This window comes from Callithrix jacchus, chromosome 9 (genome assembly GCF_049354715.1).
Source record: "Callithrix jacchus isolate 240 chromosome 9, calJac240_pri, whole genome shotgun sequence".
In the NCBI taxonomy this organism is placed as follows: Eukaryota; Metazoa; Chordata; class Mammalia; order Primates; family Cebidae; genus Callithrix; species Callithrix jacchus.
In genome coordinates this window covers 68,437,994-68,457,337 of record NC_133510.1, presented here as the reverse complement: position 1 = coordinate 68,457,337, position 19,344 = coordinate 68,437,994, and the positions used below count along the sequence as shown (strand labels likewise).

The 19,344-nt window shown below is 44.0% G+C and overlaps 1 protein-coding gene across 1 annotated transcript in view; it reads right to left on the bottom strand.

Moving 5' to 3' along the window:
- Positions 1-19,344, bottom strand: part of LOC100403822 (natural resistance-associated macrophage protein 2) — a 42,219-nt gene that overhangs the window by 7,661 nt on the left and 15,214 nt on the right. The window contains 12 exon segments of the mRNA XM_035256787.3: positions 325-444; positions 2,587-2,673; positions 3,680-3,838; positions 4,855-5,010; positions 7,276-7,343; positions 7,448-7,518; positions 8,725-8,831; positions 12,847-12,966; positions 13,360-13,447; positions 13,774-13,811; positions 17,148-17,296; positions 19,015-19,083. Coding sequence (XP_035112678.2) covers positions 325-444; positions 2,587-2,673; positions 3,680-3,838; positions 4,855-5,010; positions 7,276-7,343; positions 7,448-7,518; positions 8,725-8,831; positions 12,847-12,966; positions 13,360-13,447; positions 13,774-13,811; positions 17,148-17,296; positions 19,015-19,083 — 1,232 coding nt within the window.

Sequence of the window (19,344 nt, the reverse complement as noted above, 5' to 3'; positions counted from 1 at the left end):
GCCTATAATCCCAGCACTTTGAGAGGCCGACGTGGGCACATCACCTGAGGTCAGCAGTTCGAGACCAGCCTGGCCAACATGGTGAAACCCTAACTCTACTAAAAAATACAAAAATTAGCCAGGTGTGGCAGTGGGAGCCTGTAATCACAGCTACTCAGGAGGCTAAGGCAGGAGAATCGCTTGAATCTGTGAGGTGAAGGTTGCAGAGCCGAGATCGCACCATTGTACTTTAGCGTGGGCAACAACGAGACTCCATCTCAAAAAAAAAAAAAAAAAGTAACAAAAGGGTTGTGTCATCTCCCTCTATTCTATACTAGCACATACCTCCATGACAAACTGGCCAGAATAGGTTCCTGTCATGGTGGAGCTCTGTCCTGCAGCCAGGATCCCCACTGCCCAAATGTAGAGTGCAGCAGGCCCAAAGTAACATCCCAGCACAACACCCTGTGAGAGGCAAAAAATAAGGATATGATTGTATCAATAATCTGCTCAGACAACATTCAAAACAGCAGTTCCCTGTGGCATTCCTCCCTTCTTCTTTGCTGTGCACCACTCATGCCAAGTGCTGTGCTGGACACTGTCCCAGAAGCTAGGCTCAAGTCCTGACCTCATTCTAGAAGCTTTCAATCTAAACTTTACTGAATGCGCCTTCATTTCTCTACCTAGTTCTTTCTCTTCTCTAAGCTCCTAAACCTCCATCTTAAATATATTTGTTTTTAAAAAAAGGCCGGGCATGGTGGCTCACACCTCTAATTCCAGCACTTTGGGAGGCTGAGGCGGGCAGATCACGAGGTCAGGAGTTCAAGACCAGCCTGACCAATATGATGAAACCCTATCTCTACTAAAAATGCAAAAATTAGCCTGGTGTGGTGGTGCATGCCTGTAGTCCCACCTACTCAGGAGGCTGAGGCAGGAGAATCGCTTAACTCGGGAGGCGGAGTTGGAGTGAGATCATGTCACTGCACCCCAGCCTGGGAGACAGAGCAAGGCTCCATCTCAAAAAAAAAAAAAGATGTCTACACCAAATTCCCCAAATTACATTCCTTTACACACTATTCTGGAAAATACCAACAGAAGTACAGGGAAATAGCAAATAAATTTGGGAAATGATACACATTATACATTCTACTTTTGGAGGATCACAGTATAACCAGCATAAAAGGACTGAGAGACTCCAGTAAAAACACTTTACTAAGAACACTTTCTTGGGGCTAGGTGGGGTGGTTCACACTTGTAATCCCAGCCCTTTGGGAGGCCAAGGCAGGAGAATCACTTGAGCGCACGAGTTCGAGACCAGCCTGGGCAACACAGCAAAAACCCTGACTCTACGAAACAAAAATACACCCATAATTACAGCACTTTGGGAGGCGGAGGTGGGTGGATCACCTGAAGTTGGCAGTTTGAGACCAGCCTGACCAACATGGAGAAATCCCATCTCTGCTAAAAATACCAAATTAGCTGGGTGTGGTGGCACATGCCTGTAATCCCAGCTACTTGGGAGGATGAGGCAGGAGAATTGTTTGTACCCAGGAGGTGGAGGTTGTGGTGAGCTGAGATCATGCCACTCTATTCCAACCTGGGCAACAAGAGCAAAACTCTGTCTCAGATAAAAAATACAAAATACAAAAAATTAGCTGGCTGTTGTGGTGCTTGCCTGTAGTCTCACGACCCAGAAGGCTAAGATGGGAAAATCACTCGGGCCAGGTAGGTGGAGGCTGCAGTGAGCCATGATCAAGCCACTACACCCCAGCCTGGGCAACAGAACAAGATTCCGTCTCCAAAGAAAAAAAAAAACAAAGTGCTGGTGTGTATACTGCATCTTTTTTTTTTTAAGACAGAGTCTCACTCTGTCACCCAGGCTGGAGTGCAGTGGTCCGATCTCGGCTCACTGCAACCTCTGCCTCCCTAGTTGAAGCAATTCTTCTGCCTCAGCCTCCTGAGTAGCTGAGATTACAGGCACCCACCACTATACCGAGCTAATTTTCATATATATATATTTTTAGTAGAGATGAGGTTTCACCATGTTAGCCAGGCTGGTCTTGAACTCCTAAGCTCCAGTGATCCGCCCGCCTCAGCCTCCAAAGTGCTGGGATTACAGGCGTGAGCCATCATTCCTGGCCTGTATGATGCATCTTTTCAACAGACCCTCTATTCCTTCCCTTTTTTTTTTTTTTTTTTTTGAGATGGAGTTTCCCTCTTGTTACCCAGGCTGGAGTGCAATGGCGTGATCTTGGGTCACTGCAACCTTGTCTCCGGGATACAGGCAATTCTCCTGCCTCAGCCTCCTCAGTAGCTGGGATTACAGGCACGTGCCACCATGCCCAGCTAATTTTTTGTACTTTTAGTAGAGACGGGGTTTCAACATATTGACCAGGATGGTCTCGATCTCTTGACCTCATGATCCACACGCCTCGGCCTCCCAAATCCTTCCCATTTAATCCAAAATGCTTGTCTGGTGTCTGGAGCTCTGAAATAAATGACTCAGAGAACATATGCTCAGATCTGAAGTGAACTCACAAAAAAGACCAGATACTACGCTAAACATATTGATTCAGGAACAAAGATCATAAATCCGAGCATGCTTACCCCTTTGTAGATGTCCACAGCCAGTGTCGAGTTACCGTTAGGAAAGAGGCCAGCATGAGGACTGCTGCTATTTGTACATACTTCAACCTAGAACCCAAAGCAGTTCAAGAGCAACTTTTGTTTCAGAAGCAAGGATCAAATAAGAGCTCTCCTACATCATTATACAGTCATCTATGAGTGGTAGGCTGGAGGGAAGACACTGGATATATGCTGTGATGTGGGCAGAGACTGGCAGCAATGTCATCTAGGATCTTCCTCTATAATCCTTCTACACCCACAGGTCATTAAAAATCTTTACTGAGTTACAGTGTGCATGGTAATAATGTAAAAACACCAGGTTACTTTAAATGATGACAGGAGGAGAGGCTCTGAAGAAGGCTTCAGACACGAGACAACACCCAGCATAGAATCCTTAGTCAAAGCAGTCAGGAGTCAGAGGTTCCAGAGTTGGGAAACAAGTGATCAAAACTACATGGGCAGGCCAGACATGGTGGCTCATGCCTGTAATGCCGGTACTTTGGGAGGCTGAGGAGGGAGGATCACTAGAGGTCAGGAGTTTGAGACCAGCCTGGCCAACATGGTGAAACCCCATCCCTACGAAAAATACAAAAAATTAGCTGGGCATGGTGGCAGGTGCCTGTAATCCCAGCTATTCAGGAGGCTGAGGCAGGAGAAACGCTTGAATCCAGGAGGCAGAGGTTGCAGTGAGCCGAGATCATACCACTGCACTCTAGCCTGGACGACAGTGCAAGACTCCATCTCAAAAAAAAAAAAAAACCACCACACTACATAGGTAATCAGAAATCAAGATGATACAGAATTCAAAATGACAAGACAAAGTCTGTCCTCATCACAGTTCCTGTTTCATGTTTGTTGACTACTCCCAATCAAAATCTGAGAAAGATGGTCCAGGCTTGGTCAGCCCCATACCGTAGACTCTGACTGGTGCACGGTGATTTTGGGGGGCAGAGATGAGACTACAGATTATTTATCCTGAACATTAACACTAGGATGGGGTATTTTCCTTCCCCATCCCATTGCAGTCTTCACTTTACCCTCATATTCACTACCACCATAACCCTGGCTTACTCACCACCTGCTCGTTGGTTTTCCCAAAAAATGCTTCAGCAAAGACTGAGACAACAAAGACGTTGATGATGAAGGAAACAAAGACAGCAATGCAGGATTCAATGAAAAAGTACTTATTGGCTTCTCGTATTTCCTGCTTATTGCTCCGGTTTATCTGTCTAGACTAAAAAGATAACAACAGCAGTCATATTTTTGACCAGTTAGAACAAGCTTCCTTATGACATTTCAGGAGTTCAGAGTCAGCTGAGAGATTTGGAGGACAGACAGCTGACTAGACGAAATGTGAGCGATCCGACACTTGCCTATATCCTAGTTCACTAAGCAATTAAGAAATTCATATGGGGGGAAAAAAAGAACTTCATGCCCTTTTGTGGAATTGCACATTCCTCAAATGGGAAACAGAGACTAAATGACTACTGAGCTCTCAGTTACCGTGGCTAGAAGGACCACTGACCTACAAAAACAAACCGATTTCAGTCCTAAGGTGTGTATGTCCCTAATATAAAGCTTTCCGAAATCTCCCAGAAAATTATTACATAATACTGACTGGTAAAAGCCTGCTTGGGCTCCTTTACTCCTGACCTCCATAAGGCCACTCAGGCTTTTGAAATTTAAACACAAGGGACTTGATGCACTTCAGACCTTTCATGAAGAACTTTAATCCTTGCTGGACGCAGTAGCTCACACCTGTAATCCCAGCCCTTTGGGAGGCCAAGGCGGGTGCATCACTTGAGCTCAGGAGTTTGACACCAGCCTGGCCAACATGGTGAAACCGCATCTCTACTAAAAATAGAAAAATCAGCCAGGTGTGGTGGCACACACCAATAATCTCAGGTACTTGGGAGGCTGAGGCATGAGAATCGCTTGAACACAGGAGGCAGAGGTTTGCAGTGGGCCAAGATCACGCCACTACACTCCAGCTTGGGTGACAGAGCAAGACTCCATCTCAATTAAAAAAAAAGAACTTTAGTCCCACCTTCTCTACGCAGTTAGTAATATCTGGTCAATTTGGTGCTAAAAACAGAGTCTAAGCATATGGAGTTTATAAATGTCCAACCTTGGAAAGTTCCTTGCTCCTCATGGTCCTAACAACTGTAAATTAACTTTGCGTCCCTTGCAATTGAAGGAAAAGATGCCATGAACTGTCTAGGAGGTGAAGGAGATAAGGGCCTTACTCACCTTGACTAAGGCAGAATGCAGGTACATGTTGTGAGGCGTCATGACAGCTCCCACGATGCCCACAGCCTGTTCAATCTGTGGAGTGCTACAGCCTGAACAGGATGGTACGAACATGCCCTTGAGTACCTGGCTCTGGCTGGGTTTCACTGTAACATACTACATAGCAACATAACGATGATTAGCCTTTAAGGGAACATGAAACAAGGAAGTAATGTAATACTAGGGAACACTTGGCATCCTTTACCCCTTACAATCCCTTCTTCTTTATTTATTTCTATAGTTTTTGAGATACAATCTTGCTCTGTCCCCCAGGCTGGATTGCAGTGGCGTGATCACAGCTCACTGAAACCTTCATCTCCCAAGCTCAAGCAATCCTCTCACCTCAGCCAGCCAAAGTGCTGGGACAGGCCACCACACCTGGCCTCAACCTTTTCTTCTGCAACTACCTAGGGTAACGAGGAATATACAGAATCATCGCAGGACCAAGCAACATAAGGGGCTTACTGTCAGGGGCAGAGAATTCAGGACTGAGTATCCAGATAGTTTACATCATATTTTAGATATATGAAACAGATGTGTATAATACATAATTAATATTCTAAAGAAAGGGCTGGGGGTGGTGACTCATGCCTATAATCCCAGCACTTTGGGAGACCAAGACAAGCAGATTGCTTGAGCCCAGGAGTTCAAGAGCAGCCTGGGCAACATGATGAAACCCTCTCTCTAAAAAAATACAAAAATTAGCTCAGTGTAGTGTTATATACTTATATCCCAGCTACTAGGGATGCTGAGGTAGAAGGACCGCTTGAGCCCTGGAGGTGGAGGTTGCAGTGAACTGAGATCATGCCACCCTAGCCTAGGCATGATCTCAAAAAAAAAAAAAAAGAAAGAAAGAAAAAAGGCCAGGCATGGTGTCTCATGTCTGTAATCCTCATTTTTCTGTCTCAATAAAAAAAGGCCAGGTATGATGGTTCATGCCTATAATCCTAGCAATTTGGGAAGCCATGACGGGTGGATCACCTGAAGTCAGGAGTTCAAGATCAGTCTTACAAACATGGTGAAACCCCATCTCTAGGAAAAATACAAAAATTAGCCAGGCATGGCAGCGGGCACCTGTAATCCCAATTACTTGGGAGTCTGAGGAAGGATAATCGCTTGAACCCGGGGGACAGAGGTTACAGTGAGCCAAGATCACACCACTGCACTCCAGCCTGGGCAAAAGAGGGAGACTCTATCTCGAAGAAGAAAAAAAATGCTGCTAAAGGACTTGTGGTTATTGGCTTCACAGTAATTCCTGTGAGACAGGCTCAAAAACATACAATAAGGGCCTGTAATCCCAGCACTTTTGGAGGATGAGACCGGCAGATTGCTTAAGGTCAGCAGTTCAAGACCAGCCCGGCCAACATAGTGAAACTCCGTCTCTACTAAAAATAGAAAAAGTTAGCCAGGCGTGGTGGTGCACACCTATAATCGCAAATACTTGGGAGGCTGAGGCACAACAACCACTTGAACCCAGGAGGCAGAGGTTGCAGTGAACCCAGATCATACCACTGCACCCTAGCCTGGAAGACAGAAATGCTATCTCAGAAAAAAATTAAAATCTAAAAATTAAAAAAAAAGAATATAGAATCAACTTTTTATTATCCATACTCAGCATCCTTCTGTTCACCCATGTTCATTTAAAAATCACTTGATGTTTGCCACTAATACTTATGTACTGAGAGACTCATTCTTAAGTACTCTCATACATACTTTTCCCTGGTTCAGTATTTCTCTTGGAAGCCTTAGGCCAAGAGGCATAATCGACCCATAGATTAGACATATTTTTTAAAGTTCAGCCAGATGAGTAAGCAGAAATCAGTTTATAAGAACTGTACAAAGAAAGGGGCTAGTATTGCAAATAATGTTAGTGACTCTGAGGAGTTTCTGGGTTGGGGCACAAACCAGGAAATATCCAGCATATCTCACATAATTCATTAACTGTTTTAATATTGGGAAAGTTCAAACTGAAATTAATATAAACCAGGATAAGCAAAAGCAGAACTCCTCTAAGTTAACAGCCAAGAATAACCCTGCAACCCCCTCCTTAATTAACCCTCTCCATGGCTGTTCTGTTGTCAGATGGTCAACTTGGGATCAACTTGGGAATCTAGCCTGGAAAGCCCTAAAATATCTAGTCATTTTAAACCTGGGAGTCCCTGCAGGCCTTTCTACACACTAATCTTTGCTATGGATCATAATCCTTCAAAATTGGCCCATGGATAAATCAGCTTTTTGTTGATACACCCAATATAACTGGACCATACTAGCATTATTACTGTCTTCTATAATAAAAGGCTAAACACACACACACACACACACACACACACACACACACAAACACTTGTTTTAAAAAACTAATGAATACCCCATTCCACTTGCCTCATATCCAAATGTGAGTGCCATAATAGTGATGAGAAAGCCAAAAAATGCTTCTAGCTTCCGCAAGCCTAAAGGAAAAGACAGCAGTGAGCTCACAGAAGGCAGACTTCCCCATCTGCCACATGATAGAGGGAGCTCCTTTGACTGACCCTACTGTTCCCACTCTCCTTACCATATTTGTCCAAGAAGAGAAATACAAAAGTACCTGCAATAGTGATGAGAACGCCACCCCACAGAGGAATCCTAAGTCAGAGACAAGAAATGGAGGTCAGAGAGATGGAAAGAAAGGAAACACTGAAAAACACTATCTTCCCAACAGCTCCCCAGATAAGGGACACTTGGAGAAGGTAGGACTTGAGGGAGAGACAATGGCAGAAAACCAGGCCTTGGGTAATGTTGGGTAACAGCACCAACTTAATTATATTCATTCAAACTTTGATTGAGGGTCTACTATGTCGTGCTTAGGATACAAAGCTGAAAAGTATGGGTCTTACCATCATAGAATTAGATGGATAGACAGAATTTGATAGGATTAAATGGATAGTATCTAGTGGGGGCCAGGCATAGTAACTCACATCTATAATAGCAGCACTTGGGGAGGCTGAGGCGGGTGTTCCTAGAACTGAGGTCAGGAATTAGAGACCAGCCTAGCCAACATGATGAAACCCCATCTCTACTAAAAATACAAATATTAGCTGGATGGGGTGACAGGTGCCTGTAATCCCAGCTACTTGGGAGGCTGGGGCACAAGAATGTCTTGAATGCAGGAGGTGGCGCCAAGATCATACCACTGCACTCCAGCCTGGGTGATGGAGAAAGACTCCGTCTCAAAAAAAAAAAAAAAAAAAATTAAAATAGGCCGGGTGCGGTGGCTCACGCCTATAATCCCAGCACTTCAGGAGGCCGAGGTGGATGGATCACGAGGTCAAGAGATCGAGACCATCCTAGTCAACATGGTGAAACCCCGTCTCTACTAAAAATACAAAAATTAGCTGGGCACGGTGGCACGTGCCTGTAATCCCAGCTACTCAGGAGGCTGAGGCAGGAGAATTGCTTGAACCCAGGAAGCGGAGGTTGCGATGAGCCGAGATCTCTCCCACCTGGGTAACAAGAGCGAAACTCTGTCTCAAAAAAAAAAAATTTAAATTAAATTAAAAAGATAGTACCTAGTGGGATAAAACGACGTACAAATCAATAATTGTGATACAAATGCCACACATTCTAACACAGGTAAGCACAATCCACCACGGGAAATGGAAGATGTACAGTCTACATCTACCAGGGGAGAAGATATTGTTTCCAGAAAGGTTCCACAGAAGAAATAACAACTGAGTTGAATCTTCAAAATTAAAAATGTAAAAATAAAAATAAATTCAAAATGAATTGGGTTTTTATCTTTTTGCTTTGAAATCCAGCAATTGATTACTTTCTAAAGGAAAATCCCCTCACCTTTCTACAGACAGAAGATTGATGGCAATGGCTGAGCCAATGACTTCTTGCATATCTGAGCCAATGAGAGCCAACTCCACCATCAGCCACAGGATGATTCGTGGGACCTAAACACCAAAGAGTAGCACACTTTTCCTTCTCCAGCTGAGAGCCTTAGTGCAGTGATCGGCCAAGTGGAGGCACATTCTCATATTTAATCTATGGTCTGAATGCTTATAAAAGACTGTTGATGGTTTAGTGCCAAAATGTGAATTCCAAACTGTGGGGGAAATTTTTAGAAATGATTAATCAGAACCGTGTCTTTCTACTGTTTGGTGTTTACCAAGCACAGTGGCTCACACCTATAATCCCAGCACTTTAGGATGCCAAGGTGGGCCAATCCCTTGACCCAGGAGTTTGAGACCAGCCTGGGCAACATGGCAAAACCCCTTCTCTACAAAAAGTACAAAAATTGGGAGCCAAATAAGAACTTCTTTTTTTTTTTTTTTTTTTTGATACGGAGTTTCTGTCACCCAGGCTGGACTGCAGAGGCACAATCTCGGCTCACTGCAACCTCCACTTCCCAGGTTCAAGCAATTCTCTGCCTCAGCCTCCAGAGTAGCTGGGATTACAGGCATCTGTCACCATAATCAGTTAATTTTTCTGAATTTTTAGTAGAGACGGGGTTTCACCATCTTAGCTAGGCTGGTCTTGAACTCCTCACCTCATGACCCACCTGCCTTGGCTTCTCAAAGTGATGGGATTACAGGCGTGAGCCAGCACACCTGGCCAGTGATAAGAACTTACGAACACACAGACAGAAACAACAGACACTGAGGTCTACCTGATGGGGGAGGGTGGGAGGAGGAGAGGAGCAGAAAAGATAACCATTCGATACTGCACTTGAAATATGGGTGATGTAGTAATACATACAACAAACTTACATGACATGTTATCTATGTAACAAACCTTCACATGTGGCTGCTCTGCCTATGGAAAGCCATTCTTTATTCCTTTCTTTCTTAAGAAACTTGCTTTTACTTAAAAAGAAAAAGTATACATGTATACTTCACATGTATACATCCCAAAATCTAAAATAAAAATTGAATAAAGAAAAAAAAGGACAAAAATTATCCAGGCATGGTGGTGTACGCCTGTAGTTCCAGCTACTCGGGGGACTGAGGCAGGAGGACAGCTTAGCCCCAGTGGTCGAGGCTGCAGTGAGCTGTGATCATGCCACTGCACTCCAGACTGGGCAACAGACAGAATCAGACTGTCTCAAACCACCATCACCACAATAGAAAAGGTTGGGGTCACCTTTAGTGTAATAATAATAACCAAGCAAGTGAAAAAGAACAGATATGCAAAAGGACTCAAGGAAGATGGCTGGAATTGGGTGGCATAAAATAAAGTCAGAAACTAATCTGACCAAACAATACAGCTGAAAATCAAATTTAGTTATGCTGACTCACTGAAGCCAGAAAAAACACCACCAGATAGCTAGTATCCAAAAAATTTATCAGGTCATCTATGGTAGCTCACGCCTATAATCCCTGAACTTTGAGAGACAGGGGTGGGAGATCACTTGAGCCCAGGAGTTCAAGCCCAGCCTGGGCAACATGGTGAAGCCCTGACTCTATAATAATTTTTTTTTTTTTTTTGAGATGGAGTTTCGCTCTTGTTACCCAGGCCGGAGTGCAATGGCGTGATCTCAGCCCACCGCGACCTCTGCCTCCTGGGTTCAGGCAATTCTCCTGCCTCAGCCTCCTGAGTAGCTGGGATTACAAGCACATGCCACCATGCCCAGCTAATTTTTTGTATGTTTAGTAGAGATGGGGTTTCACCATGTTGACCAGGATGGTCTCAATCTCTTGACCTCGTGATCTACCCGCCTCGGCCTCCCAAAGTGCTGGGATTACAGGCTTGAGCCACCGTGCCCGGCCCTATAAAAAATTTTTTACATACCTGGGTATCATGCTGCATGCCTGTGGTCCCAGGTACTCAAGAGACTGAGGCAGGAAAACTGCTTGAGCCTGGGAGGTCGAGGCTATCAGTGAGCCACGATTGTGCCACTGCACTCTAGTCTAGGTAATAGAGCATGACCCTATCTCAAAAACAAAAACAAAAACAGGCCAGGTACTGTGTCTCACATCTGTAATCCTAGCACTTTTGGAGGCTGAGGCAGGTGGATGCCCTAGGTCTGGAGTTCAAGATCAGCCTGGCTAACGTGGCAAAACCCCATCTCTACTAAAAATAAAAAAATTAGCCAGGTGTGGTGACGTGCACCTGTAGTCCCCAGCTACTCAAGAAGCTGAGGCAGGAGAATCACTTGAACCCAGGAGGCAGAGGTTGTGGTGAGCTGAGATCGCGCCATTGTACTCCAGCCTGGGCAAGAGAGCAAGGCTCCATCTCAAAAAAAAAAAAAAAAAAACAAGACAAAAAACAAAACAAACAAACAAAAAAAAACCAGGCTGGGCACGGTGGCTCATGCCTGTAATCCCACCACTTTGGGAGGCCAAGGCTGGCAGGTCACCTAAGGCCAGGAGTTCAAGACCAGCCTGACCAACATGGTGAAACCTCATCTCTACTAAAAATACAAAAATTAGCTGGGCATAATGGCACGTGCCTATAATCCCAGCGAGTCAGGAGGCTGAGGCAAGAGAATCACTGGAACTGTCTGACTGCAAGAGGCAGAGGCTGCAGTGAGCTGAGATCACACCACTAAACTCCAGCCTGGGTGATAGAGTGAGACTGTGTCTTAAAAAAAAAAAACTTACTACAAAATAAGCAACTATTAACATTTATGAACAAAGAGAAGCAGTGGCTCATGCCTGTTGTCCCAGCACTTTGAGAAGCTATGGCGGGAGGACTGCCTGAGCCCAGGAGCTTGAGACCAGCCTGGGCAACATAGCAATACCTCATCTCTACAAAAAAAAAAAATTTTTTTTTTTAATTAGCAAGGTGTGGTGGTGTTCGCCTGTGGTCCCAGATACTTGGGAGGCTGAGGTGGGAGAACTGCTTGAGTCTGGGAGGTCAAGATCACATCACGGCACTCCACCATGGGTGACAGAGTAAGACTCCATCTCAAAAAAAAAAGAAAGGAAAAGAAGCTGGAAGGATTATAAATTACCAAGTTTTTGTTTGTTTTTTTAAATGTTTGTGGGTACATAGTAGGTGTATATATTTATGGGGCACATGGAATATTTTGATACAGGCATAAAATGTGTAATAATCACATCAGAAGCTGGGCCCGGTAGCCAGGTGTGGTGGCGTGTGTCTGTAATCCCAGTTACTCAGGAGGCTGAGGCGGGAGAACTGCTTGAACCCAGGAGGTGGAGGTTGCAGTGAGCCGGAGATCAAGCCACTGCACTCTAGGCTGGCTGACAGAGCGAGACTCCATCTCAAAAAATAAAATATTAAAGTAAATAAAAATAAAAATAAAAAATCACATCAGAGTAAATGGGGATATTACCAAAATTTTTTAATTTTTTTGAAAAGCAGATAAAAATACTTTTTGCTCACACCCAGGAAAAGAAACAAAAGACAAAGCTAAGTAAAAAATATCTTCTAGACATACAGTTCATTCTTGTCTTATGCAGTAGTAAGAAAGGCCCAAAATGTCCAAAAGGAAGCTGCAGAGGACAGTGTAGCCCCCAGGGGGAGCGAAAACTGAAAAATAATTATTAGCAAATCCAAACATCCTGCCACATATAGTTCCTAGTAAAAGGAAAAAAACTTACCTTTTTCAAAGGGATGGCAAAGTCAAACAAAAAAGAAGATACATAAAATGCAAACTTACGGAGTAAAATGAGGTATGAATTAAAGTGCTTAGAGTATCCCCCTCCCCGTGGGCTGGGCATTGCTAAATACTGGAAGGTAGAGTGAATGGTAAATGTTTACCTCCAACACAGTTTTTCTAAGAAAACCTTCTAGGAAAGGGGAGTCTCAAGTTAGATTTTGAAGGAGGGGAAAAACAGGGCCTGGCACCAGGAGGAGCTACAGTATTTCCCTTGGTACCATCTGTCTTCAGGGCCACTGACCCTCAAGTCCTTGACTGTCTCACTATAGAATGCAGCCAGCACATACTGCCAGACACACAGATTCCTACGATACGGGTGACAAACAAGACAGTACATTGCTCACCTTGGGATACTGACGGTGACATACTTCAGCAAGATGCAGCCCAGTGACCACTCCCAGTCTAGCTGCAAGACGCTGGAGCAACAGCCCCACAAGGGTGGCCAACAGAAGGATCCAGAGCAACTAAGAAGAACAAAATCTCCTGTAACACTCATTGGACGACTGAGATTTTTTTGTTTAATTGTTTGGCAACTCAGTGGTAAATACTGTATTCAGAAAAGAGCCCAGGTCAAGAATCAAATGATTTGAGTTCTGTATCAGGTTTTGCACATGACCTGCTAGGTCACCTTGTACCTTTCTGAGCCTCAGTTTCTCCTATATGCAGTTTCTCCTTTGTTCAAGGAAACTATGTGGATAAAATAAAAGGCCAAGTGGAAAGTACTTTACACGTAAGAGCCACTGCCAATGAAGTATTTGTATGTACCCCTGAGGCTAGTAACCAACATGCAGGGTGGAGAAAAGGATGTGAGGGTGTATTCTGTGTTTAAAAGGACAGGGGTAGGACTAGATGCTCACCTTAAATCCAGCCACTGCTCCAGACTGCAAATCAGATTCGATATTTCCTGGATCCAGGTAGGCAATGCTCATAAGAAAGCCCGGTCCATGGGGCCGGGCGCGGTGACTCAAGCCTGTAATCCCAGCACTTTGAAAGGTCGAGGCGGGTGGATCATGAGGTCAAGAGATCGAGACCATCCTGGTCAACATGGTGAAACCCCGTCTCTACTAAAAATACAAAAAATTAGCTGGGCGTGGTGGCGCATGCCTGTAATCCCAGCTACTCAGGAGGCTGAAGCAGGAGAATTGCTTGAACCCAGGAGGCGGAGGTTGCGGTGAGCCGAGATCACGCCATTGCACTCCAGCCTGGGTAACAAGAGTGAAACCCCGTCTCAAAAAAAAAAAAAAAAAAGAAAAAAAAGAAAGCCCGGTCCAGTGAAAGCCCAGAGTTTCCGAAAGCTAAAACACAAGTACTATACAAGAGAGGAAAAGGGATTAAACTGATTATCATCATCAAACTACTGATCTAATTCAACTGTTATCACATATGAAGCAACAATGCCAGCTTCATAAGAAAAAAGGATCTACAATGTCAGATATTGCATGTGTCCAAGTTTCACTTCCATCTTACCCACTTTTTATTAAGAAGCTGGCCACTTCTCTGTCCAAGACAGAGCCCTACCCTAACCTGTTTGTTCCATCAGCCTCTTCCTAAAACCAGAATAGCCGGGTGAGGTGGCTCATACCTGTAATCCTAGCACTTTGGTAGGCCAAGGCAGGCAGATCATGAGGTCAGGAGATCAAGTTCATCCTGGCCAATAATGGTGAAACCCCATCTCTACTAAAAATACAAAAATTAGCTGGGCGTGGTGGCGCACACCTGTAATTCTAGCTACTCAGGAAGCTGAGGCAGGAGAACTGCTTGAACCCAGGAGGAGGATTCTGCAGTGAGCCAAGACTGCACCATTGCACTCCAGCCTGGCGAGAGTAAAACTCTGTCTTGAGAAAAAGAAAAAAAAAAAAAAAAACAGAATAGTATCAGTTGCCTGTGTGCCTAAACACTTTCCAAAAAGGACAAGAGCCACCATTTAAAGAAGGAAACAAACGAGATGTGGTGGTGTGTGATGTGTGCATATAGTCCAGCTACTCAGGACACTGAGGAGAGTAAACAAAAATAAAATTCTAAGCTCCTCCAACCAACTGAATGGATCCTCTTCATGGTCAAGGGCATTCCAAAGGAAACCGGAAAAACTAGTTGAGGCCACGATGGGAGGGAGAGGTCAGAGAAACCTCATTATACCCTCTTCCCTTTGGAATTCAGGCACAAATGACCGGCATTAAAACAGAGATCTTAAAACTGACAAAACAAAGTCCTTGTAGCAATAACATGCCAAATTCCAACCTGACTCTATATCGCATCACATGACAGTTAACAGGCCCTAAAAGAAACCCAAGTATTTTACTCCAAAATATACTTCTTTGTATATTTTGAAATGACCCTGCAAAGCTGTGTCTTACAAGCAAAACCTAGAATCTGTAAAGAATCTCCTTCCCTTTCCAGGTCTTTTCCTGATCCAGGAGAGAATTAACTAAAAGTCTGGTACCTTTTTAAGTCTGATAAAGGACATTTACATCTATTTTCTCTGAAGCTACCTAGAGGAGGCTTCACCTACATAATACAAACCTTGGTCTCCACTACCCCTCATTTTAGACCAGACACTCCTTTCTACTGACTTCAGGCCTTTAGAAAATAACTCTTTCAACCAATTTCCTTTAATCATTCATTCATTCATTCATTCATTCATTCATTCATTCATTCATTCATATTTTTGTAGAGATGGGCTTTTGCCATGTTGCCCAGGCTGGTCTCAAACTCCTGGGCTTAAGCAATCCTCCTCCTTCAGCCTCCAAAGTAGCTGGGAGCACAGGTGTGCACAACCACACCCAACTAATTTTTTTTTTTTTTAGATGGAGTTGTGCTCTTGTTGCCCAAGCTGGAGTGCAATGGCACGATCTCGGCTCACTGCAACCTCTGCCTCCTGGGTTCAAGCAATTCTCCTGCCTCAGCCTCCCAAGTAGCTGGGATTACAGGCACGCACCACCATGCCTGGCTAATTTTGTATTTTTAGTAGAGACAGTTTCTCCATATTGGTCAGACCACCCTGACCAATATGGAGAAACTGTCAGGTGATCCTCCCACCTCGGTCTCCCAAAGTGCTGGGATTACAGGCATGAGACACTGTGCCCAACTAATTATTATATTTTTTAACGTAGAGATGAGGTCTCATCATGTTGCCCAGGCCAATTGGTCTCGAACTTGTGGGCTCAAGCGATCCACCTGCCTCAGGCTCCCAAAGTGCCAGGATTATAGGCATGAGCCACTGTACCCAGTCTCAATCAATTTCCAATCAGAAAATCTTTAAATCCACCTTTGACCCAAAAGGCTCCCCCTTCCCCCTTCAAGTTGTCCCATGTTTCCGGATAGAAACAATGTACATCTTACATATATTAACTGATGTCTGCCTGTAACTTCTGACCCCTAAAATGTATAAAATCAAGCTGTAACCCCATCACCCCAGGCACATGTTCTCAGGACTTCCTGGGGCTATATCTGGGCCTTGGTCACTCATATTTGACCCAGAATAAACCACTTTAAATATTTTACAGAGTTTGACCCTTTTTTGTCTGTTTTGAGATGGAGTCTCACTGTCGCTCAGGCTGGAGTGCAGTGGTGCAATCTCGGCTTACTGCACCCTCTGCCTCCCAGGTTAAGTGATTCTCCTGTCTTAGTCTCCCAAGTAGATGGGATTACAGGCACCAACCACTATGCCTGGCTAACTTTTGTATGTTTAGTAGAGACAGGGTTTCGCCATGTTGACCAGGCTGGTCTTGAACTCCTAACATCAGGTGATCCACCCACCTCAGCCTTCCAAAGTGCTGAGATTACAGGCGTGAGCCACCATGCCCAGCCTGTTTTTTGTTTTGGGTTTGGTTTTTGTTTTTGAGAGGAGGTCTCACTCTGTCACCCAGAGTAGAGTGCCATGGCATGATTTTGGCTCACTGTACTTTCTGCCTCCTGGGCTCAAGTGAACCTCCCACCTCAGCCTCCTGAGTAGCTGGGACTACAGGTGCATACCATCTGCTCAGCTACTTTTTGTAGACAGGGCTTCACCATGTTGACCAGGCTGGTCTTGAACTCCTGGGCTCAAGTGATCCTCCTGTCTCAGCCTCCCAAAGTGCTGGGATTACAGGTATGAGCCACTGGGCCCAGCCAGTTTGACTCTTTTTCATCAACAAACAAGAAGGAAGATCGCTTGAGGCCAGGAGTTCAAGATTAGCCTGGGCAACATTGTGAGACCCTGTCACTAAAAATAAAAACAAAAATCATGAGACTGGCATGGTGGTATGCCATCTATAGTCCCAGTTACTGGGGAGGCTGAGGTGGGAGGATCACCTGACCCCAGTAGTTTAAGGCTACAGTAAGATATGGTTATGCCACTGCACTGCCACCTAGATGACAGAGGGAGCAAGACCCTGTCTGTAAAAAATATATATATAGATAGATAGATAGAGTGTAGGGGTGTCTGTGTGAATACATATGTGTGTGTATGAGTGTATACGTGTGTGTGTATATATATGCACACACCCCTATCTATATGTATATCTATATAGATATATTTACACACAGTCTTCAAAGATTGCCAGCCAAAATGAGATCTGAGGCTGCTGAGCTTGACCTATCCAGCAGATCTTTCACTCTCAGGTTTTCCCCAGACAACACTGTTCTCCTCCAAGGACCTGACACTAACCTCCTCCTCAGGAATGGAGATCTTCTCATTAACGTAAGTGGTGAACTCGTCCTCTGAGTTCTCAGAGGACTGTGGAAGAGAGGGATTACTACAGGCAGGGTTGAAGGTACCAAGACTGGCCGACTCATCATGTTCTCCAGAAACACTGTCTGAATTAACAGATTTGAAAATAAATTAGTAAAAAATGAACAAAGCATGAACATCTTATTCTTAGTATACTGAAATTAAATATTTTAATACCTAAATGCACAAGAGACCAACCTGACTCTAGCTCAATTTATTTTTTAAATAGTTTATGTTTAATCTATATTTTAGAATAGGTAATACAGTCATGTGCTTAAAAATTCAGGAGGTAAAAAATTTAGCCTACACTAAACAAGTTATCTCCCTCCCCTCCCCCAGTCACTTAGCTCTCTAGATCAGTTTTAACTCACAATGGTTTTCCTACTTCCACACGTCTACTTCTACTTGGGAATTTTTACAGCCATTTCATTTTCCTCTAAAAACATTGACATACAGGCTCAAAAAATTACATTCCCAGATCAGCCCCTGGTAACCTAAAATCCTAACTTTTAAAAGAAAAGAACTAGGTCCATCTAGTGAAATGTCCTCCCTGTCTCCTATATTTGGTAAGACTTACTTAAAGAATTGTCCTTGGACATAATACCTCCGTCAGACTTCTCAAAAAACGTGCAAGTTACAAAATCCTGCCACAGTTCAGGCTACACTCTGAAGCTGCAGCAAAACCACCAAGCAGGAACCCTTTGTACCCTGACTAAGGCCTGCAATAAAGTGCCGCAGGTCACAGGGTACTGGCACCCTTGTGATAGCAGGACTCATCTCAAACTGATCAGTGTTTCCCTGAGTTCTGCATTTTATAGTCAGTCTTAAATACTGGGAAGCAGAAGGTTGGGGAGAAAAGGGGTAATCTGCCAGAGATACACAGAGCCTAGTTTGCTTCAGCCATCAAATAACTATTTCAAATCACAAAGCTCTAATCTCTGTGTTTCTAATAAATCCTTACAATCTCTAACTTACAAAAGAGCTTTCTTTCTTACTTGAGGGAGCTAACTCATATCATCTTAATTAAGTGGCTTTGAATTAAAAAAGAAATTTACAAAAAAGGAACAGAAATTCCAAAGAAGCTCAGATTTAGGAAGGAATAGTCAAAACACTCAAGAAGCTCCAATCAAATACAGAGCGTAAGGTACTCGCCCTGTATTTTACTGCTCCATACACATCTGAAACACCAGTAAGCGTCACGAGCAGCCAAAGCACTCCAGAAGTTTTTATGCTGGGTAAAGGAATAATAGTGCCCTTGCAAGAAATGCTGCCAGAAACCAAATTTCAGTTAATCTTGGCTCAACTCAGAATTGTAAAAAAGAAATGAAGCAGGTCTCTGGGTAAAAATCTGTTTTCAGGCCGGGCGTGGGAGCTCACGCTTGTAATCCCGGCACTTTGGGAGGCTGAGGCAGGCAGATCACTTGAGATCAGGCGTTTGAGAACAGGCTGGCCGACATGGCGAAACCCTGTCTCTATTAAAAATACAAAACTTAGCCAGGTGTTGTGGCACGTGTCTTTAGTCCCAGCTACTCGGGACACTGAGGCAGGAGAATCACTTGAACCCAAGAGGTGGAGGTTGCAGTGAGCTTAGACTGCACCACTGCACTCCAACCTGAGTGACAGAGCGAGACTCCACCTCAAAAAAAAAAAAAAAATTCGTTTGCAGCCCAAGTCACCAGATGGTGGCTTTTGAATGGAGTTGTTAGAATATGTGTATGGAGCAGGAAAAATATCATAAATTTCTGTTACCAACATAAACCTAATTACAAATAAAATCAGACAATAACACAAAGCTGTAAATTACCATCTGAGATCTGTTCAGGACGCAACACCATGGTGGATAGCTGAGTGCCTGAGTTCTTAGAATAGGATGCTGGAAAGGAGAAAAGAGGGAGAGGAATTAGCAAAAACAAACTAACGGGTTCAGAACCAGCATTTTGTTACTCTGTATGACTAAATCCCTAACATGAAAAGAGTAATTCTTCTAGTGAATTAGATAACCTTGAAAATAATTACAGTTTTCAGAATATGACTAAATATTTAACAAAAATAGAAAAGTCTTAGTCAAGATTTTGCTGGCAAGACTTCAAAACTAAATTGAAGTGTTACAGCTCTTTTAGGCAGGCATACTGGT